The following is a 24,203-nucleotide window of genomic DNA, read 5'->3' as shown; positions in this document are numbered from 1 at the left end:
TCTCGTTCTTTGAACCTTAGTAATGTAAAGGATTTTGATAGGTTCATGATTTCATGAAATAATGAGATTATAAGCATATCTGGCAACCTTTTTCAGCGACTACCACAACAACTACTACTACTACTACCCCCATCACCAACCCCATCCCCTCTTCGACAACAACTACCCCTGCTCTTACCACTGCTCATCCCCCACCCCCTATGTCCTCCGTCCCCACCCCCACCCCATCCCCCACCCAGCAAACATCGTCAATGGTTCCACCTAGTAAGTTTGAGGTGTTTTCTCTATGTGTGGGTGAGACAAGTTTTTAATGACTATGCATAGTAAGGGCCTTTCGTCTTTCTTTTACCAGCCCTGACAAAGCATGTCACCAGTCAATTATCTAGTGAAACAAGATGATGATTATGCTATGTGCAGACCTTTTTTTCTAGTCACAAGCCCTGAACTAGCATGTCATCAAATGTTTGTCTTGTTAATGACACAAACCCACTAATCACTGTGCGTATTGCTAACATGTGAACTTTTGTGCTTGTTTTGTTTCTTCATCTGGATGTGGCACATATACATAACAATATCTCAAACACCCTATTCCCACAGTTATAATTAACTGTAGCTTAGGAAATTCCAATTTAGAAAAGCTATCAAAGAGGTTATTGCTTCTAATCTCCACCTCAAATTAATTAGCATTATTAATGTTGTGTTTTGTCCTATTGTGAACTAGAATATCCTTGATCATCCAGTAACCCGCCCAGTATATAAACTCAACATTCTGTTATGGAAGTACCCTGGGCCTTGTCTCATAAAGATATCTTAATGCTAAGATGTCATCATCATAACTCCTACACTTTAACATAGACTTACGATAGTTGTAGCACTAAGATGGCATTGTGGAAGGTTCACAAAGCAATCTTACTGCTATGACTCTCACACGTCTATGATGCAGTATGGGAGTTAAGATCATCTTAGCGCTTAGATCGCTTCATGCTAAGATGTCATCATCATAACTCCCACACTTTAACATAGACTTACGATAGATGTAGCACTAAGATGGCATTGTGGAAGGTTCACAAAGCAATCTTACTGCTATGACTTTCACACGTCTATGATGCAGTATGGGAGTTAAGATCATCTTAGCGCTAAGATCGGAACGGGCCCCTGGACCCACAACTTTGTTTCAAGTTGGATTTCGAGTTACACAAATCTAAAAATAGCTATCCTTTCAAATTTCACAGAAGTGAAAGAGACATTTTGTGGGATGTGACTAATTAGAGACGTGGAGGAGTGATGTCACTTCCCTAACGAATGTGTCCAGGCTATTTATAGAATTGAGATATGATATGCTAGATAATCGAGGATATTCTATGAAAACAATCTTGTCTAAACTAGTTAAAGTTTAGATCATGAATAAGCAACTTCTGACCTTTGAAACACAAATTATGTTGCACCTCTTGACTGTGGTACTTGTTAAATAGAGTGCTAAATTGTGAATAATACATTTTGGTACTAAATGGTTCCTTTGAATGAAGCACTATGATCCATAACAGACTAGCTTGTATTAACATAAATGATATTCACTAATTGATTTTGTGCATGAGGAAATACAATGTGTATGGTATTTATACATGATAAATGAATGAATGGGTTTTTTTAAGAATCAAATAAGATGATTGGTTTTCAATTAATTAAGAATGAGATTTTGAAAAGTGTTTCCAAGGGACCATGACTATAATGTAGGTGTGACCGTCACTGCACTCTCTGTTCTCTGTCTGTTATGTAGATGTACCACATTATAGCATGACCACAGCATGTGCTTGCTTCCTGTGTGCCCTATAGACACTAGGTGTTGATATCATGTCAATTTCAAACAGATGAGCAGACATCTAATCACATCACTTATGTATTTCCTACAGGTATAAATATTATATATGATCAGTTGTCATGAGGTGTACCTAAGCTTGCAGACAGTATACTGTCATATTTAACCAGGATAATATGGATCTATATAAACACAGCTTTATGTACTGTGATATACAGTCTCTATATGGTTGTATTGGTTTTGTGTAGCACTTGATCAACAATGTAACTTATTACACAGAGAGGAATTGGTATATCATTTTTGAACAACTATTTATGGAATTTTGCTTGTGGAAACAATTTTTTAAAAATTTTTGGGTAACAGTTTTCTTTTGCTAATTATTTAAATATTTAGTGCTTTACGTTTTGTTGTTTTGTACAGCGTAGTTTCACCGACACAACTTGTATTTGAGTAAGGGCACTCACTGTAACACTGTGTTCACACGTCTTCGACATGTTTTCTTTAATATTATCTTTTTTCTAATATCTTCCAATTAATATAAATAATATTTACTTTTTTCACATATCAAAAATTACTCTGAACTAACAAGAACAAATTTCTTTCATTTTTTATTCATTAACACTATAACAAAAAAGGGATTTTATAAATAAAACGAAATTGATCTCCATTCTGTATCAATGAGTAAAGAGGATCACTCTCTGAGCAGTGATGTCGAAAACATCCTTAACTATCTCATCACTTTTTGTTAATTTAAAATTTTGTTCCTGCAAATCAAACTGAATCATGATGAATAATTTTATCATTTTGTATCAATTGCAGCAGTAAATATAAAAAAAAATATTTAAGATATTTAAAATATGAAATAACAGTTTTATCTAAGTATTTGCTTTTTATCTCCAGGAAATAACACCAGAAAGCCAACGCTACCACCAGCAGAGATTAGTAGTGGAAGGGAGACAACTTTTCCTCCTCGACCTCCAACCACACACCGACCATACAATATTCGGGTGTGCAAGACCGTGAGAGCTGAGGGGGTGTTATGGCCAACAACTTTCATTGGAAGATGGGCAAAGGCAGCTTGCCCTGGGGAGCTTATTGGTAGGCACTGAATGAACATGGTCACAATATACTGGTATAGGGCCAAAATGCTGCCGCCATGAACACTAAATATTGCATGAAGTGTCCATGGTGCTACTTGAGTAAAATGACAAAATAGTATAGATGAATATTCTACCTATTTGACTTGAGAGAAAAACATGGTATTATAGAGAGATGGCCAATGTCAGGGAGGTGTTGTGTGTTCATAAGTTGACTCCAGATATAAAAAGGGGCTTATGTGGCCAATTCGTCTAGGGTGCCACTGTTGGCTTTACAAAAATGTGTCCCTTTGGTGTGCCAGAAACCTATGACGATCCCAGATCATGTTTCTTGTCAGCACCATGACCATGACTTGTTTGATAGACTTTCCTTAGAAGTTGATGGATGACAAAGTAGACACAATTCAAGGATAACAACTTCTTATTTTTACTGTAAAGGCAATGTTTTGGTATAGATCCTCATGCAGTTGTCAAGCAAAGCTGTTCATATATGTATTGCCTTGTTTGACACTAGTATAAGAATCTATACCGAAATGTCACCATTACAGTGAAATAAAGAAGTTGTTATCCATAAATTGTGTCTACCTTACCTTTGGGTTTCACCGAAGTGGTAATCATGTAAGTCCTGCATCACTTGGGGCTTTCCTCCCATCTCGGGCTGACACACCATGATGTGAGGGAGTGAGTGAGTTGGGTTTAACGCCGCTTTTAACAGTATTCCAGTTATATCGCGGCGTGTCAGCTTAATGTGGGAGGAAAGCCCAAAGTGATGCAGGTCTTAGACGTTTACCACTTCAGTGAAACCCACGAGCACGGGTATGGTGCTGACAAACCTAGAAACATAATTGGGGCGAACTGGGATTCGAACCCACAATCATAGGTTTCTGGCGTGCCCAAGGGATGCAACTCTGCACAGCAAATCGCAGTGGCTTAGACGACTGGGCCCCCTGTGCCCCCACACCATGATGTAACTGGAATACTGTTCAAAGCTGCGTTCAACCCAAATCACTCACACACTCAAGATATAACACACGCCAGGGTGGCTCAAGACCTATTGCTTTGTCTGAATTTTGTCGTAGACATGAACAGATATGAATCACCGCCTTTGTGGAATTAGATTGTATTAGTTATAGCTCATTACTGGTATTTGTTATATCAAATTTCATTTCATTTTTTTTAAGTTGTAGTTGGCATAATTCTTGTTTCATCTCATTTAATCAAATGATGTAATGCTGTAATTTCCTTATTTCGTTTCCAATTCATGAATGAAAATGTCATCCCTCCATAATTAATGTTTCTTGAGTATTGGTAATGAATGTTCACTAGTTTCTGATTGCAGCCAATATGTATGTACCCTCTCTGTCTTCCTGTGCAGGCACTGCGAGATGGCTTTGCAGTGAGAGAGGCTGGGTGGGCGGCCCTGACCTCAGTGAATGTGTCTCTCCCTGGGTGAAGACGATCGATGCCAGTATAGATGAAGTGGTGAGAAACTAGTTCATGAAGTCATTCCCCACAATGTAGGCGGGACCGCCTCCGTGGTCTAATGGTAGAGCGTCTGCCCGGAGAGCGGAAGGTCCGGGGTTCGATCCCCAGCTGCGTCATACCAAAAGACGTTAAAAGATGGTACTTGTTGTTACCCTGTCTGGCGCTCGGCATTAAGGGGCTAAAACAAGGACTGGTCGGCTCGGAGTCAGTATACAGTGTCTGAGTGGGGTTTTCATGTTAAACTGTGGCATGGTATCTCAGTGTGCTAGCACTATAAATCGGCATCAGTCCGGACTAGTAGAAGCAGCCACACACACATACATGTGCATGCACGTTGCTATATAAGTGCAATAATCTTGGACGCGATGTTAAACTCCATTTCACCTCACATTACAATGTAGGCCTGTAGACCTCCTAACTTTTATGGTATTACAGCTAACACCCAGAGCCCTCTTGTGACCCATGGAAATTGCAGGGGGGTGAGGAGGTGTTTCTCTTTCCATTCTGTGAAGATCCAGGAAGAGCATTCGTCTCCAGCAATCCATGCTGGCGTAAGAGGCTACTAATGGGATCGGGTAGTCAGGATCACTGACTTGGTTGATGCATATCATCATATCCCAATTGCGTGGATTGATGCTCATGATGTCAATCACTGGATTGTCTGGTCCAGACTTGATTATTTACAGGCCGCCGTCACACAGCTGCAATATTGCTGAGTGCGGTGTTAAACAACAAACAAACAAACAAATCTTCCCAATCCTAGCGCCATGACTACTGTTAATGTATTGTTGTCCACCTGTGAAATGTGGAAGTGTGATAAAGGCGGCCAGACCACAACAAACTTTGGGCCCTTCACTGGTGTGCATGCACTCAGAGAGTTTGCATGTGTGTTTCCACAGTGCTAATGTTGAAAACATTATTGGTGGTCAGGCACCCTGACATTTGTGCCAAACTTGCCACATGAAAACCTTTTGTTTATGCTTATAATAAATGAAACTTGGCACTGAATTACACACTTTTTTTGCCACAGAAAAGTTTATTTATTTAGAAATAATGTTTTCCCCACAGCTCCAAGGCGATGCGTCGTCCCAGGAGGTGATGACGACGTTGGAGAACCTGACAGAACGTGAGATCAATGCAGGTGATCTGAAACGCACAACCCAAAAACTGCTGCCAAAGCTGAACCAGGCTTTGAGAACGGAGATGGAAGCCGCTCAGGATGTGCCAGTTGCCATTCGCAGGAAGAAGATAAAGAAGTTTGCTCAGGTATGGTTGGTGCCATTACAACACTTCATCCTTCATCTCGTGAGATTCCAACTGTTAGTGGACTTTGGCATGTTTCTCAACCTCTCTTTATGTAGCTTCGGTGTTCCCATTTTCCGGTAATTACATGTTTTTTACTGGTAAAATTAGTCTTGGACTGGTAATACATGTGACTGCCAGTCCCTGTGGACCGACAAATATAGTACCTTAAAAAAATCTTTGTTGTTGAACAAAACATATGAAATATTCAAATTTTTCTGAAACGAAGTCAGCTTTTCTGTCACCATCAGGGTTTCCCCTTGTCTACTTTTAGTGGAAGGAAATAACATTTTGCCTTGCTTCAAGGTTAAATATGTGTATTGACTTTGTCTTGAAATATTCAAAAATAAGAGAGAAAACTGTGACTGAACTTTGTGTGAATGACGTGTAGATCTAACTATGTTACTGCAGAGATGACGTCATTGCATTGAACATGATGTTGAAGGAATTAACACCAGGGAAATTTCATACATTTTTTATTTATTGAAAGTTGGGACTAACAAAACTTAGGGGGGACTGGTAATTTTTGGAGTTGACAGTCCACCAGGACTGGCAGTTTCAAAAGCCAGCGGGAACACTGAGCTTACAGGAGAATCAGCTATGAAGCCTCTTTGTAATTAGTTAGTACTTCAATTTACTTCCAACGTTTGCGATTACATATTTAGATTCTGTCTTTTGCAGACGTTTGTGAACACAAGTAGTAACCTGTTGTCATGGAAACAGAAGAAGTCGTGGGACATGCTGCCCAAGTCCCAGTCCCAGGAAGCGGCGACCTCACTGATCATCAGCGTGGAGAAGTCCGCCTTCCATGTAGCCGAGGTCATGGAGGTCAATGATGCCAGCACCATTGTCAGCGAGAATCTCGGTAATAACCGTTACTGATTATCTAAACATACAGTTTGGTGAATGCAAGACACTGTCAAATTTTCTATTGGTTCTGAAAACCATGTATGTTAGAATATTGACTAGAAGAAAGAAATCTCAAGAGACTCTCTGTACATTTTTATGATATGGAAAGAATAATATGACAAAACTAACAAATAATATTGAGTTTATTGAGCTTTTGCAGTTCAATGCCATTTTGAGTTTTTGTGCCAATAATGACCATTAACAATCATATATAAACTCATAAGTAAGCTTTTCAAATCTGTAGCTCACAATAACCATATACAAGTACATTTGTCTTACCAGTATCCATGAGGTGTTCAATCAACAGAAATATCTATTATGCATTCAACTGGTTACTGAAAAAAGCTTGAGTTTCTTCTGTTTATGCATATTCATCAAACGAGAGAGTGAGTATGGTTTTACACCGCATTTAGCAATATTCCTGCAATATCACTGTGGGGGACATCAGAAATGGGTTTCACACATTTTACCCATGTCGGGAATAGAACCCGGGTCTTCAGTGTGACGAGCAAACGCTTTAACCGCTCGGCTTCCTGACTGCCAAAAGACATATATATATCCTTAATAAGTATGTTAAGTGTAAGAGTTCATTACCCTGTCTTCTTGCAAATACTTCACATTTCCATGAAAACATTGTGTGATGACCGCTGGTGGGAGTCGGGGAACAATCTATAATTAGGTGAATTGTTGACTTGGTTTATTGCTCATAATATCAATCACAGGTTTGTCTTGTCTGGACAATTTAGCCGCAATCGTATAGCTGGAATGTGTCAAACAACAAACATCATGTGATCTCTCGATGTGTTTCAGTGTTGGAGGTTAACGTGAAGAATGTCCTTGGTGGCATTGAACCCATGACCTTCCCATCCAAAGAGGTCAAGGAGGATGCTTCATGGAATAAGAGGTCAAACCATATCTCCATCCCAGCTCGAAGCCTTGTCAATGCAGCCAAAAAAGGTAAGACGTGGCTGTCTTATGGGTACCCGGGAGGACAGGAGAACCTGGTTTAGAATGTGATTCGTTTGCATCATCTCATTTAGAAGAATATGAGTGAGTGAGTGAGTGAGTGAGTGAGATTCATGCCTTCACAAGGAATGTTCACAATTAGTTCGTAGAGTTTTCTGTTTGATTGAGCAAAAAATAGGGATTGAATTGGTAAAAAGGGATTGTCATTTCTTTGAAATCATTTATGTCATTTGGATGCAATTACACACAACAAGGGACTGGTTGAGGGTTGGTAGGGGGAGGGGGACTGCATCATATTTTGCTAACCACCATTTATCATTTTTCCATGCCCCCCTTTATAGTTGGGATTCATTTGGCGACCTCCCTCTTTCCCTGTGTTATTTCCCCCCCCAAAACCCAAACCCCTAACCCCTAAATCTCCCCCCGCACCCCTCCCCTATGATAAATGACCAGTCTCAAAGCCTGGTTAGGGGAGATAGTGTTTTGTTTAAACATTGATAAAAACATCAATGATAAGGCTATTTTAATTATTTTAAGTTGAGTGATTGAATTTATATTCTAAATTGATTCAACTGTATGGACTTAATCTGGTAACAAAGATTTTGTAACGTTTGTGTGTTTTTTATTACAGGTGTGGTGACTGTTGTTTTCGTTGTTTACAACAATCTGGAGCAGTTCATGCAGCCCAGGATGCAGTCAGAGGATCAGCCCGAGAAGGAAGTCAGAGGTCGAAGCACCTCCGACATGTCCAATGAGATCATTGTTACTTCCCCCAAGGAGGAGAAGGAGGAGAAGAAGGAGAAGGTCGTCAACTCCAACATCATCTCAGCGTCCATCAACAACAGAGAGGAGGTCAAGCTTTTTGAGCCTGTCGAATACACTATGCAACATTTGAATGTGAGTGGAATTTTATTCAAACTTTTGTTCTTGGTGCAAGCTATAGTGATCCGTGAAGATCCGGGGTAGAACAGGTCTTCAGCAACCCATGCTTGCCGTGAAAGGCGACTATGCTTGTCGTAAGAGGTGACTCACGGGATCGGGTGGTCAGGATTGCTGACTTAGTTGATGCATGTCTTTGTATCCAAAATGTGTGGATCAATGCTCATGCTATCAATCACTGGATTGTCCGGATCAAACTCGATTATGTTCAGACTGCCGTCATATAGCTGGAATATTTCTGAGTGCGGCATCAAACAAACAAACAAACATGCTATAGTCCTCTATGAGAACACAGGGAGGGGTGGGTGGTGTGAGGTGGGGTGTGTTAGCCTACTGGTTAAGTGTTTGCTTGTCCAGCTGAAGATCTGGGTTTGATTCCCCACATGGGTACAATGAGTGAAGCCCATTTCTGGTGTTCACACCATGATTGCAGCAGTGATTGGGTACCTGTTAGGATGAGATGGTGACTGTTAACTTTCTAGCACCTCACTGGCAGCTTGGCTTGTATACTCCCAAAGAAGCTAAAAATCATAAATCGAGTTTGATTTGTATTTGTCTTCAACATTTCATGTCAGTGTGTATTAGTTCAGTAAATACATTGTGTTTAACATAGGAATTCACAGCATCAAAGCTTGTAACTGGCTACCAATGTGCTTAAAATGAATAGCTGTGACTGTCACATTTGTTAGTTTTCTTGTTCTGTTTAATCACCAGTTTGAATAATTTGTTTGTTTCAGCCTGAAGTGAAATCCAACCCCCTGTGTTCGTACTGGAAGATGGATGACAGGTAAGAGTAACTCTTGTTGAAAATACATTGGGTCATTATAGGATAGGTGTTTCTACTTGGACATTGCATGCATGTCATCGATCCCAAATGCCTGGATTGATGCTCATGATATTCATCACCAGATTGTCTGGTCTAGACTCACTTATTTACAGACCGCCGTCATATAGCTGGAATATTGCTGAGTGCGGCGTTAAACAACAAACCAACCAAGCAACCAACTTGGACATTGCTACACTTTAGAGTTATCTCCCTTTACAGACCTGTACTTATGATTAAATACAATCTCATTGAAATCAAATCTTAGTTTTCGCTACCGCTAAACAAAGATCTGAGGACATCCCATTACAGGTCACGTCAGACCGACCTTGTGCAAACTTTGACCGACGAATGGAATGACCAATCAGAAGGCAGCTTTCTCGTGCTTTACGGCACTAATTTCAAATTTCAATTGGCGACTACGCTTTGAAACATATTTTGACAAATTCTCGATTAAAAATTTGAAACCTGAACAAAAGAACATTCTGGAATGGCTAATAGATGGTCTAGATTGTTAGATTGTATGGATTCAGTCGTTAAACCCGTAAAGTTTTTCTATCATTCGGAATACCCCGTGTTAGTTTTCAAGTTTGCATGATTAGAAATCACATTCCGACTGTCACTTTCATGATCTGGTAAGCGACGCTCTGATTGGTCAGATGAAAGGTTGTTCTGATGTGGCCTCTAATGGGATGTCCTCAGATTTTTGTTTAGCGTAGCGAGAACTAAGGTCTGATTTTATTGAGATTGGATTAAATAGATCAACATTTGCTGAATTGAAGGAAGACAAGTTCAGTGGACTATGTGTATTCCAGTCTACGTCTCGATTTTGTTATTATAGTGCCATGTGTAATGTTCAGACATTTTCTCAGTGTAATTTGTGATATAGGGGAATCATCCCCTGCTGGATCGATATGCTCATAACATTATATGTAGCAGACAAATAAAATGGGGATGAAACTAGGGCTGGGATGAGTAACTCAGGTACTCGGGGCGGGTGGGTACATAGCAGGACCCGGATACCAACAGGACTACCCGGACCCGTGGTTCGTCGCGTGAGATATTGTACAACGACTGTAACAAAAAAAACCAATCATTCATGGTTACATCCCAATGGTGATATTTCGAAAAAATATGAGTATTTTACACACAAAAAACCCAGTTTTTTATTTATGATGTGAATGCGAAAAATGTAGTCGACAAATGTCATTGTGAAGGTCGAAATACAGCTTGTACCCAGGAATGGTCAGGTTCCCGGGTTGTAACTTTGGACTCATCCCAGCCCTAGATGTAACAAGTTTCTCACTGTACTATAGTACACAACATTAAACAGAGTGAAGTATTGAGAGGATGTTTGTCTGTTTTAGTCAAAAGCGAGGGCAGTGGTCACAAGATGGTTGCAGCATGATCCAGACAAATAACACCCATACAACCTGCAAGTGCAACCACTTGACCAACTTCGCAGTTCTCATGGACATCACTGGCACCAAGGTTTGTAGGAGATGAGATAGTTTTACATATACTTGAGTCAACATTTCAGTGCAGTAAACACATTAAATTTTGTTGACTTGAATCATCACAGCTGCAACAAGCTATATCATGAGTCAAGTTCACTTTAGAGTTATCTCCCTTGATGTGTCTGAACTGATTATGACATAAGAGCACCGAGTCATCAAACCATATCACTTTATGAAAGGACTCATTGAGTAACTTAAGCTCTGTTCACCATGCTAGAATTGGTCTTTAGCTACCCTTTCTTGTCTTTGTCATAAGAGGCGACTAACTGGATCATGTGGTCAGACACGCTGACTTGGTTGATGAATGTGATCGTATACCAATAGATTGGTGCTCATGATATCAATCACTAGATTGTCTTGTTTGACTTGATTATGTACAGACAAACTTCAAATAGCTGGAATATTGCTGAGTGCAGCTATAATCAACAAACAAACAATCTACCAGTCAAACAAAGACAAGTGTTCACCCATAACCTGTACCATGTTGCTCTGCCTTGCAGCTGTCGCCGGGCCACATCCTGTCTCTGCGCATCATCACCCTCGTGGGCTGCATCATCTCCATCATCTGCCTCCTCCTCACCTGGATCACCTTCGTTGCCTTCAAGTGAGTAGCTCGCATATAGCTGCAAGCACCTGCTTGTCTTTCTTCCACGAACATGGACATGTGTGAAGAAAAGCTTGGCCTGTTTAAGTGTTATACGGTCATTATTTAATGGCTTTGTTGGAAATATTATGTCTTTGTATTGGGATTACTATATATGTTTTTTGTCTGCTATTCCGATTTGAATTTGTCTGAAAATATATTGCTTGTTTTGAGGTTAAATTATATGGGAATCTGATGCACAAGATGGCTGCTTTGGGGAGGAGGCGGGTGGTCATTGGCGGATGCAGCTTTTTTTAAAAGGGGGGGTGCACAATTAAGATGTATTTATTGTCTTTGGTGGTAATTTATACAGAAATAATGATTTTTTTCGAAATAAAAAGGGGGGGTGCGCACCCCCGCAGCACCCCCCCCTCTGTATCCGCCCATGGTGGTGTTATAGATACATAGCTGTAGTTGAAGACTAACACTATATATTTGTAAACCTTACCCCCAAAACTGGATCCCATGTGAGAATTCCATGCAGAATAAGTCCTAGTTCCTAATGCTTGGTCTGAGAGCCAACTTAACTAGAGATCAGGGCCCCATTCCACAAAGCGGTGTTAACGCTAAGACCATCGTAACTCCCATACTGTAACATAGACTTCTGACAGCCGTAGCGCTATGATCGCTATGTGGAACACTGGTTCAGGGCTGAGGTTGGTTCCGTGTGTGACCTGGTTGTTTGTGTTGACTGTTACCCATTACTCCCAATCATTGGTTTGTAAGGTCCAGATTTGACTATTTTCAAGCTTCTGTAGTATAGCTGTAATATGTTTGCCTTTTATAAATGAAAGATTTTAAGCTGTTTCAGTTGCTTTGATATTTCTCTTTCTCATCTTACCAGGAACCTCCAGTGTGACCGAACCACCATCCACAAACACTTGGTGTACAGCCTCATGTTGGCCGAGATTATATTCGTGGTCGGAATCGGTCAAACAGATCTAAAGGTATGTATATCACCTAGATTCTTTATATGCTTGTCCTGTTTGTTGAGTGGCCTGGAAGTGAAAGCTTTGATTCATCCATTGGAAGACGAGGGTTTCATTGCCCGTAAAGCGAAGAGGTTTAAGGCTATTCTTGCAGTCCTTGATGACCAAAATCCAAGTAGAATTACACTCACTCTTACGCTTCAGGGATAAAATACCATGGGTGCCTCAGTAAGGGTTAATCTGTGTACAGAGAACCTCTGCCTATATTAGTTGTTACTGTTAGAGTTAACAGTGCCTATATAAGTTGTTAACAGCTCTAATACTGGCTTGAATCAGTGATTTGAATCTGATATTTTGTCTGAGTACAGATGACTGACTGACCATGATCTCTGTGTTTTAGATCCTGTGTTCAATCATCGCCGGACTGCTCCACTTCCTGTTCCTGGTGGCTTTCGCTTGGATGTGTCTGGAAGGTGTCCAGTTGTACGTCATGCTCATCGAGGTGTTCGAGACGGAGAGGTCCAGACTCAAGTGGTATTACCTCTTCGGCTATGGTAAGCAGCAGGACCTAGGATTGAGTTTGTTAAAACAAACATTGCTAAATGAGTGATGGGGTAGCCTAGTGGTTAAAGTATTTGCCTGTCCTGCCGTAGACCCTGGTTAGATTCCCCACATGTGTACAATGTGTGAAGCCCGTTTCTGGTGTCCTACGCTGCGATATTGCTGGAATATTGCTGAAAGCAGCATAAAACAACACTCACTCACTCTCTCTCTCTCTCTCTCTCTCTCTCTCTCTCTCTCTCTCTCTCTCTCTCCCTCTCTCCCTCTCTCTCTCTCTCTCTCTCTCTCTCTCTCTCTCACTCCATGACTGAATAGGTCAGCTCTATCCCATGGTTACTGTAAGAGTCAATTTCAATGAGGATTGGGTGGTCACAATGTGTGACCTGGCTGTGTGTGTCATCGTGCCCTGACAGCGTTGATGGTTGCTCATGTTTTTAAACACCGGTTTGTTTCACATAGACATGATTGTTAACCAGCCACTGTGATTTTACTGCAATATTGGTTGCTGTGGCATAAAACAATAATCATTCACTCATTAATGATAAACAGTGTGTACCAAAAACTTGCACTATATCAGACAGGTGGATCATCGAAGTGTTGTCTTTAGTAATTGACTTGTTTCTTTAGTGATTGTAAACATTGTTAGAAAATGTTACAAGGACAGGACAAGTAACTAACTGAATGAAAAAGTATGGCCACTAGATTTTTCAAATTTCAGTAATCACTAGGCTCGTGCTTCAAGGAATGGTGTTTTCACTTAAACCATGCCACTTTTATGGAGTACATCTGAGCACTAATTCCGTTCTAGCTGACAACCACACAGGAACAGGTGGCCAAGTGGTCTAAGGCACTGCTCTGTGCAGAGTTGCTTCCCTTTGCTGCATCATCTGTTGGTGGTGGGATCAAATCCAAAATTCACCCTTTCTATGATTTGAGTTTTGTCAGCACCTTACCCATGAGCGATATAATATGAAGTGGTAACAATCTGGCATGTTGTGATGTTACAGAAATAATGTTTAAATCAGTGTTTATCCGAGATCCAGTCAAGGATTCACACGAATTACTAAGGTTCCCAACCTTAGCTGATAAATTAATCCAACTTGAAATTCTGTTATTGTATTGAAAGGGATAAAGATGAAATTCTAAAAGGATGTTTGTCTTTTCAGGCGTCCCCCTCATGATCGTGGCTATCTCTGCTGCCGTCTACCACCAGGGCTATGGAACCGAGACTCAGTGAGTTCCTCATTGGATTTTAGTTATAAAGCACCATCATTGATCAGGCATGTCTTCATGTTAATCTTTGAAAAGGATATACTCTATGTTATTGAAACAGTTATGTTTTTGTTTCATGTAGGGAAGTTTGGAATTGCAATTCCGAATCTTTTCTTTGTGTTTTATAAGTAGCCTTACATACAATGCTAGTTGATTTTACGACCATGTCGGCACTACGAAGTAAGTTAAGTATGGAAAACAAGAATGATATTTGTCAGTGTGTCTATGGCACTTTTAGTCGACAAATACTTATATGAAAAATAATGTTGTGTGTTTCGTTATTCTTCAGTTGCTGGATAAACACTAAGAACCACTTCATCTGGAGCTTTGTGGGGCCGGCCTTGTTTGTCATGACAGTAAGTTCAGAGATATCCAAGCACAATACCTGCTGCTACGTTTCACCAAGTATACAGGGGGCATGGGTGGCCCAGTCGTCCAAGGCGCCATGATTCGCTGTGCAGAGTTGCGTCACTTGGGCACGCCAGAATCCTATGATTGTGGGTTGGAATCCCGGTTCGCCTGGATTATATTTCTAGGTTTGTCAGCACCATACCCACGCTCGTGGGTTTCACCGAAGTGGTAAATGTGTGAGACCTGCATCACTTCGGGCTTTCCTCCCACATAAGGCTGACACGCCGCGATATAACTGGAATACTGTTAAAAGCGGCATTAAACCCAACTCATTCGCTCACAACCTGTTGACATTGTTAGGACATTTTTCAAATGTTTTCTTAGGAATGAGAATTAGTCTTTTGTATTTTCAACAATTGCATTTTTTCTGCTTATAACAACATTGAATATAAAGGTACAGCTAACATTCGTCAAAAAGGCTGATTTTATTGGTTTTCATAAAGAGTACTTTTAATAGTATAATGCAAGTCTTTGACTCAACACAAACATATATTTAAAATAACCTGGGATCACAGACTCTCTCATAGTCAGAGTTTGAAAATAGGCCTTCTTCACTCACTTCAGCCATTATGTCAAATACTTTTCATAACAATATTTACAAGTTTTATGTAACTTTAATATTTCCAGTGCGACAAAATGGTTCCTTATCATACTCGACCCTTGGTTTTAAATGAAGCAGCATTCAACAGTTATTTGATAAAGTGTAGGCATGTCATGTTGTAGAAAATATATTTGGGGCTAATGTCAGTGTTGTTAATTTCAGGTGAATGTGGCCATGTTAAGTATTGCTATATACATGATGTGCAAGCACGCCAACACTGCCAACTCACTGAAAGAGAAGTCCAAGCTGCAGAAACTCAGGTGAGAAAACTAACGAAGCAAAGTGTGTTGTTGTACCTTCCAGGTAGAACTACAGGTTTGCTACTAGTTACAGTTTTGCATTAACGTAGATCTGCAAGGCAAGCATATTTGACTTGGAGTAGTAATACGTTTTCTTGTTAGGTGGAGGCATTGTATATCTGGGTGTTTGTTTACATTTAGGAGATAAACATTTTCTATTATTTACCGGTGTTTAATCACCGATGAACCCCATCAATTTTTAAAAACAGGATAGGTTTATCTCCCTTTTGCCATGACTAAAATGTTTTTTTCCCAAAAAGACTCTTTTTCCATGCGCATGTATTCAGTGCAGTGATGTGGTCGGAATGCTGAGGGCCTAAATGTGTTATTAATAAATAAACTTAAAATTGGGCGTGATGAAAATCATCTTATACATCTAGTCTAGGAATTTAATCTTTTCATCAAACCAAGTCGGCTCCAATTCAAATTTTCAACCAGGTCTAAAATGTCATTAATGGCGCCAATGGAAAATTGTGTCGATTGTCCTATTAGGTCAGACAACATGTTTGTTTAGATATACCAGGGTCATTGCATGCCCGATGTGAAGTAGCCCTAAAATCAGTCGTGGTTATCGTTCATTTACCATGTCAAATTTAGCACAGTTAACCAATCAAGTTAGATCATCCTTCAATGTGATGTTAGAACTGAGCCCATTTCTGGTGTCCCCCGCCGTGTTATTGCTGGAATATTGCTAAAAGCGGCGTAAAACCATACTCACCCATTCACATTCAGCAATACAAACCCACTTCAGTTTCATGCCACCTGTTATCCCGGTATGGCCGAGTTCATCTTATATCTACCGCCTGTTCGTTGGCTACCATCGTCAATATCTCGTGGGCTTGTATACACTATACGTTCCTCCATCACGTGTCAAGCCAAGTAGGGACCGCCTCCGTGGTCTAGTGGTAGAGTGTCCGCCCGGAGAGCGGAAGATTAGGGGTTGAACCCCGGCCACGTCATACCAAAAGATGTTAAAAGATGGTACTTGTTGTTACCCTGTCAGAGTCAGAATGTCAGAATGTCAGAATGTCAGAGTCAGAATGTCAGAATGAAAGCCTGTAGACATACAAACTGATAATAATATTTTACCTGCATTACTCAGCCGGATTACTCATTATCTTCCCGGTCTTGATTACTCAACATCCAGGTTTTGTGTTTGTGTTGAGTAATAATTTTGTTCTTTATCTCTATTCTTTCCTACGTGGTATGTTGAATGCCTACATACTTTATTTTAAGGTGGTTAATGGTTTTAAGGGGACAAGTTGAGAGAGACTGGTGTATTGCACTTGTATCAGAGTATAGGCAGTATTAAGGTTATTAATGGAAATCAGGTTGTTATGACATTGCTTTATTAGAAATAGTCATTTTGCTTCAAACAATTGTTTACAAAATAAATCTTGTATTGAATGATGTATTTCTGCAAAAGTAAACACAAAGCTGTGTTTATTTCTCACATGGAGATTTCAGCATTGTAAGTGTTGTTATGCAAGGTGTTTAATGAAAACGGTGTAATTCTTTGAACAATGTGAAAACGGAAATCTGTTATTCTGTTTTGTGCTTGCGTCTATGGCAGTAGTGAGAGTGACATTGCCTCTATTGCTGGTAGACCACAGTGCTTACCCAAAGTGTTGAAGGAACTTCCGTAAGATTGTCTTGGAGTGATATAGAAACCCTTATCCCTTTGATTTCGCAATTCTATTGATTCCAGTGTCTGGTCTTTGTCCATAACTATCAGCTACTGTTGGACAAAATCATTTTAACAAATTTGTTTTAAATTTGTTATTTTATTAGACTTAAAAAAAATCTATTAAAGCTGATGTTAAAAAAACTATTAGTATAATTGATTACCCTCTTTGATAATTCTATGCTGTTTTAAAGTAGCTTTGATATGTGTGGACAAAATACTGATATTATTTGTTTCTACTTAAGTTTGATTATCAAACCTCCCATTTCCTTATTCACTTCATATTTTTTATCCACGGAATGCTGATAGATGATTGGTTTTTGCTTTGTTCTTTTCAAATACCCATCTTTTCTTTCATACAAATTAGAAATATATCCATTTTGTTTATCCCATAACATTTTCAGTTGACTTTCTCTGTTTGACTTTTATATATTTTATACATGTATTTAAAAGTGTGACAAAGCAATCTTTGAATTTACACTAAGCATGCAAAATGTGATGGGTTCAAGGTAATTTCTGTGTACAGATAAAACTAGTAAATATCATCTAACTTATTTGCTTTGTAAATATATTTAAAGATGGAAACAATTTGCAAAAATAAGTCCTATGACAAACACACTTAATTTGTTCAAATGTTCAATCTGACAAATATTATGAAATTTGGTATACTTTCATGTGTAAATATGTCAATTATTTGTCCTGATCGTGTTATAATGAATGATATAGACAAGTATTCCATGTATGAAATAGACAACTATTCCATTTCACTGCTGCACCCAGTGATGTTGTTCAAACTGTCTCAACCATCGAGTGTTCGGAGCAGTTGCCTCCCCTTGATTGCTCTCCAAGCGTTCGGGATAAAGTGTGAGCCTGCCATGGGTTTCATATTCCATCGCACATTTCATTTCAGATTTAATTAGCAATTGAAAATACGACCTTAACTGCACTTTGACACAATCATTTATTTCTCCAATGTTTTAGTTGCACTAAAACAAAGTTGCTAATTATCATTGGTAATAAAACAAACTAGTTATCACTTATGTTTTTCTTATTATGTTATTTGTATTGATTAGAAGCAATACATTTTCTTTTTTGCAGCTGTTATTAGCATGAAGTTTGGAATAATTTGTTGGATAGTTTAAGTACCATCATTATTTACAGATATTTGATGTTAATTTCTGTTTTATTTTTTTAATATCCCCAGTCATTTTAACTCATAGCATTTTTATCATATTGTTTATAAATGTTCACATCTATCCACTGAACAGAGCATTGTTTTTGAAAATAAATATTGTTGATAATTTCAATTCTGATTATTGTTTGGGTAAGATACTTCCCAGGTACTTCCATCTCATTCCAACACTGATATTCAAGGTTATAAACTGAAGCAAGTTTGATTGCATTGACTATTGTGAGTTTGAGTTACTTCCCCTTATGTGAAATATATGAGTAATCTCCCTTTCCACAGGGCTTGGATCAAGGGGTCGCTGGTGCTGGTTGTACTGCTTGGATTGACTTGGAGCTTTGGTATTCTGTTCCTCAATCAGGAATCCGTTGCCATGGCGTACATCTTCACGATCCTCAACTCCTTGCAGGGAGCCTTCATTTTCATCTTCCACTGCATCATGAATGAGAAGGTACAGCAACAAAATATATGGCCATTACTTGTAGCATTGAATTAAGCATACAAACACAATAACCAGTCTTGATTATCCGATGAACCAGATTCCATATGGCATAAAAGGCAAAATAGTGGTGAAAATTATATAAATGGATCACTGAAAATCAGTGATCACACCAGGTTTTCCTTAAAGGGTGAGCATGTCCTGCCCTCCTAAAAATTGAGAAGGCATTTTTCATATGTTTCATATCAGAATATGAAAAAGATCTTTGAAAATGATAATCTGATCTTTCATATTTAAGGGAACTCTGAATGAGATTTACTGAGTTGGCAAATAGTATAATTGTACTATGCTAGCTGTATATTTGATAGTTTCTTTTATTGAAAAATGTTGTTATAAAGATAATTTTGCACCTGTTTCGTACCCACAAAAGTTTTTGTGAGATGAAAACATTTCTTCTTCTGAAAGATATATATGTAAATGCATATAATAGAAAACAACAATTTACAAAAAAGTCCATTTTATGCACAAGTTGATATTTCCTGCATATTCTCACTATCCTCATGTTGATTACCTGTACCTTTGCTCTCAATACCGATTGTAACATCTCTGCCAGTTTTGGATGCAATCGTTCAGCCTTGGCGTTTATCTGCGTTGCCCTGCTACATCTATGGGGAACAACTCACAAGACACTCCCCTCTCAAAAATAATGTCATGAAGCATATGACGTCATCAAGTGACTTCATGATAAAATAATGTTTTATTGTGAAATAAACCACGCTTTGTTCTTCATTGTTCTTTGCGATCACATGGCTATCTTATCTATCATGATTAATGAATGATATGTGTATTTGTTTCAGGTTCAGAAGGAATACCGCAAGATAGCCCGCCGGACAACATGGCTGCCCAAATGTATCCGTGTCAACTTTGGCGGCTACAACGGACACTTGTCAAGCTCCCCAAACCAGTCGTCTGGATCCGGCCACAATGTGAGTGGAATCAAATGTCCTCCTGACGTCTCATTTCACACTGTAGAATAATTGAGGCTGCATTTTAACACAATTTACTTCATGAGAACGTATGGACAATATTTATGGTAGTATTTGTTTCCTTTCCAGTACTTTTCGAGGCTGTTTCCGGGCCGACGTCGCAACCGGTCACCATCAGCTTCTACCAACAGCTCCACCAAGCCGTTCCTCAGCAGCAAAGGTATGGTTTAATTCATACAACCTTGATCATCAATGCAAAAGACACACATGCAGTATAATTGCTGACTTTGGCAAAGCAAGTCGCTGTTAAATGGCCCTCTCAGTTATTGTTTTGTTGTTTAACTTGATGATGCCTTCAGATATGTTAGAGTAAATTGTCCTTTTGTTACGTTGATAAATTGGCCCTCAAACTGAAATTGAAAAAGATGACAGTTAATAAAAGTTTTTCCTATAAAAAAACATTCTGTAATTTGTAGGACATCGCCAAAGTCTGACTGTCAGCTCCACCAGCCGGGAAAGCAGCTTGTACCCTTCCACCATCAATGGCTATGTGTACACCGCCAACAACAACGACCCCCACAAGTCACCCACGAGTAACGGGAAGGGATTCACGCCCTTGTCTCCCTGCTTTGAAAATGGCGGCATTGCCGGCGACCTTTCGGAAGTCATTGACTGCTCCGTGATTGACAGCGAGGCCGTGACCGAGTATTGCCACAACAATCTTAAAGTCTGTGAAGAGAAGAAGCGGTATTCCTCGGGTTCAGAAGATTTCAAACCAGTTGAGGAGATTGAACATGACCGACTCTCTGCTCTCTCTTACAATTCCGTAGCCAAGAATCGCGATTCATTCATCTCCGATACTGATGATGACGGGAACAGTGAGACTGGATTCACGGGAGATATGGAGAGGAATCTTATCAACAGGTTGGTGGTGCCAGGATCTCGGAAGAACGGTGTGTCCAAAGTGAGAAAACAGTCTCCATCACTGGGCAACATCAATGATCGTAAGGTGGATCCACAGCAAGATAAAGTCAATAGTAGCACACCGAATCTCAAGTATAAAGACTCTAAAGGTAAAGCAGGTGTGGTGAAAGACGCTAGCAGTGTTGTTCAACACAGCATGCCAGATCTAAGTTCCAAAGCTGGAGGGGAATCGACCACAGCTAATGGACACGTGGAACCGTTGACCTTTGTGAATACCAAATCAAAGGTCAAACGGCTGAGTTCAGATATTCAAATAAGGTTTGATCCCCACCGATTTGACCTCTCGTCAACGGATTGTTGAAATTTCAACAGTTTAAATTTTCAACTTTGAAAAAAGCTTAGATTGCTGAGTTTTCTCTGTTGATAGAAAAAGTATTTTTCTAATGAATGTCGGAAATATGTTCTTGGTTTTGAGAAACTCATTGTTACGCACTTACAGATTGTAAAGTTGCATTTCCAAATCATCCACCTTGCCAATAGACTACAAAGTTGATACACGTAATGACAATATTTTTATTTTATGAACATTGCCGGGTAGACTTTTCTTGCACTGCTTAACGAGGTACAGTATTAACTGTTTTTATCTTCCTGAATCAAAATACCGGTACACTTACTTTAAAACATAACTGCAAAAAACAGTACAAACATGAAAATGTTTGTGTTATTTAGAAGATAATCAAGCAAGAATGTGTGCCTTAAGATAACATTTGAGTTCATGTTGCTGAAATAGATATAATTATCCCAAACTATATGACAATATGTATTCACATTTGCATTTCCAAAGAAATGAACATATCATTGTTGTTGTCATGTTGGTATTTGTGAACTGTTTATAAAACATTTTTCAGTAAAAGAGTGTCAGTTACATTGGAATTATGATATTCCTATTTAAAATGTTGTGAATATGAGTTTTGTTAATATTTGTGAATGATATGATCATTCTCATTTACTGAAAACTGTTCTATATTGTGTGCCATGGTGTTCCTAGAACAATCAGTGGCTGCTGTTTTTGTACAACAAACTTTTTATGTTACTCTGTCATATCCATTTTCAACATTTTGTTTGTTACATAGTTCAACCTTAAGTTTGCTTTTCACTGCAATGCATTTTTGCTGACTGCTATTTTTCGGAGGCTTTTGGTTAAATCCTGTTTTAGTATTACGTGAGGGTAAAGACTGTAGGTGGATCTGATGAGATCATGAAAACTGAGACTTAGAATGCTTTGGCATTAGAAAAAAAGAAGCCCAATGCATTTTTATACCTTTTTGTTTATTTTTCTTAATTATTTCCATGTTGTCTTAAAATATGATTATTAAGTTGGTGTGAGGGGTTATTTCATGAGGAAATATTAATTTCATGTCCGTGATTGCAGTTATCTTTTCATAACAGTATCTACTTAAAAAGCAACTACAAAATCCGTACATGTGCTTTTCTCTGTACACAGTAATTATTTTCAAGCAAACTTCTGATGGTGATCTGCAAATTTCTGATTTTATATTTTGCTTTCATATGTTTACTAGTTCTGTAGCGGTTCCAAACATTTTCTGTTTGTGTGTGTACCAGGTGTACTGTTCATCACAAAAAAAGAAATTTCCCTTAAGAATCCAAAGCTTGCGCATTTGAAAATGACATAGATACTGATGATATATCCCCTTGGAATTTAAAGTGGGACCAGAAAAGTGATATGTATGTTTAATTCATTCCAAATACGACTTACCAAACGTTAGGTGAAAACATTAAGTGGAATTAAAGGAAATATAACATTAAAGGGCTGTCTATGAAAAATGGGTGAGACTTTAAAGGTTATCCATTGTAAACAGAAATCTGCCAGATGGTTTGGTCTGGCCTTAATACTGTAGACGTTATCCTTCACTTATTTATTACCCTCATATTTGGCCACAGTAAATTAATTATAACATTTTCATCCACACTTTAAAAAAATATGGAGCAGGATTTTTTTTTAAAAACAAACTTATCAAAAAACCTGTGCCATAAACTGTGGACACCTAAAGCAAGAATGACTGATAGAGCTACGTACTCAGTGTTGTCATCAAGTATAGAAGGGGCGGTCGGGTAGCCTAATGGTTAAAGCGTTCGCTTGTCACGCCAAAGACCTGGGTTCGATTCCCGACATGGGTACAATGTGTGAAGCCCATTTCTGGTGTCCCCCGTTGTGATATTGCTGGAATATTGCTGGAATATTGCTAAAAGCGGCGTAAAACCCCACTCACTCAAGTATAGAAAGCAGACACACATAGCAATTTTTCTTATCGTACGTTTTTGAGATGAAAATCTGATAATTAATTTATTATGGCCCGAGGTGAATCTTCCATCACTAGAGTGCTGTAAGCATCGATGGTGCTATCTGTGTACATAGTTTACCGTATGTATTATGTTCTGGATATACACTTCTGTGTTGTCTAACTGAAAAGAAACTGTGTCCAGATCTGGATAGTAAGTTACAGCTGAAATCTGTTAGTTTTAGCCATTTTAGAACATTTTGACCTTTTATTTTCAAGTTATAATGACATGGCTGTGGTCACATCCTTTCAAAATCTGCAAGTTTTTAGGATAGTATTGTATAGTCACTTGTTAACACACTGTTGTGTAATGTATTGTCTTCCTGGCAACATGCGATATCCCAGTAATGCCATTAACTCATGTTTGTTAAAGTATCAAGTGTGAAAGGGAAAGGGCCCTTCACAGGTTAAAAAAGTTATTTTGAATAATATATGAATAGACTTAATGAAAACATGTTTTGTTACATGGAGAAAGAAATCCAAAGTTGATTTTCCTGATAAACCGCAGGATATATTTGGTTTTGTGAAGTCTTAGACTTTTAGTGCTCATGAATAGCAAATTTTGTGTTAGCTAAACTATTTCAGAAATAGTCTGCATTTTATCTCATTCCTTATCACAAATGCAAAGTTTGAAATTGACAAGTCTATTGTCATAACCTTTTGACTACTTTTTCTTTTCATTTGTCACAAGTCCATGTGAGATGTTAAAATATGATATGTAAATATTGTGGTTCTTCATGCTGTCATGAAGGAAAATTGAGCATTTTTGCCATATTTATGTCTTCTATAGGACTGAAATTGACAAGTATGCATGTACATACATGTCCATCATTCATCTCGTTTCTTCTCCTCGTCTCATGAGTGGGACGCTCACATTGTTGACATGCCTGTAGCAAATCTCTGTTTGCATTGATTATAAAGGACCAAGTTAATTCTTGAAGAAGACAAGAGTTGTGAATGTACATATAAATATTACCATGGTTTCTTGTGCTAGATCAAAGGTGATCACATTTGTCCATAATTTTGTATGAATTTCCAATCAATTGAAAATAAA

At 38.8% G+C, this 24,203-nt stretch overlaps 1 protein-coding gene across 6 annotated transcripts in view; it reads left to right on the top strand.

Annotated features, from left to right (window-relative positions):
• LOC139480427 (adhesion G protein-coupled receptor L3-like) overlaps positions 1-24,203 on the top strand; it is an 81,662-nt gene extending 57,459 nt beyond the window's left edge. For 3 of the 6 annotated variants that reach the window (XM_071263494.1, XM_071263495.1, XM_071263496.1), the window contains exons 6-24: positions 97-264; positions 2,717-2,914; positions 4,289-4,395; positions 5,467-5,664; positions 6,382-6,565; positions 7,420-7,566; positions 8,207-8,472; positions 9,252-9,301; positions 10,705-10,828; positions 11,355-11,458; positions 12,342-12,444; positions 12,827-12,980; positions 14,154-14,220; positions 14,549-14,615; positions 15,434-15,531; positions 18,723-18,891; positions 19,737-19,865; positions 19,995-20,085; positions 20,342-24,203. In XM_071263494.1, the coding sequence (XP_071119595.1) occupies positions 97-264; positions 2,717-2,914; positions 4,289-4,395; positions 5,467-5,664; positions 6,382-6,565; positions 7,420-7,566; positions 8,207-8,472; positions 9,252-9,301; positions 10,705-10,828; positions 11,355-11,458; positions 12,342-12,444; positions 12,827-12,980; positions 14,154-14,220; positions 14,549-14,615; positions 15,434-15,531; positions 18,723-18,891; positions 19,737-19,865; positions 19,995-20,085; positions 20,342-21,150 (3,233 nt within the window). In that variant the 3' untranslated portion in view covers positions 21,151-24,203. Of the gene's footprint in view, positions 1-96; positions 265-2,716; positions 2,915-4,288; positions 4,396-5,466; positions 5,665-6,381; positions 6,566-7,419; positions 7,567-8,206; positions 8,473-9,251; positions 9,302-10,704; positions 10,829-11,354; positions 11,459-12,341; positions 12,445-12,826; positions 12,981-14,153; positions 14,221-14,548; positions 14,616-15,433; positions 15,532-17,143; positions 17,213-18,034; positions 18,138-18,722; positions 18,892-19,736; positions 19,866-19,994; positions 20,086-20,341 lie in introns of those variants that run through there. The other 3 variants (XM_071263498.1, XM_071263497.1, XM_071263499.1) reach the window with 2 other exon arrangements.

The sequence above is a fragment of the Haliotis cracherodii genome, unplaced genomic scaffold (assembly GCF_022045235.1).
Source record: "Haliotis cracherodii isolate W230 unplaced genomic scaffold, xgHalCrac1.p SCAF_4, whole genome shotgun sequence".
NCBI classification, from domain to species: Eukaryota; Metazoa; Mollusca; class Gastropoda; order Lepetellida; family Haliotidae; genus Haliotis; species Haliotis cracherodii.
Note: the sequence above shows the minus strand (reverse complement) of the source record. Positions and strands in the feature narration are given on the sequence as shown.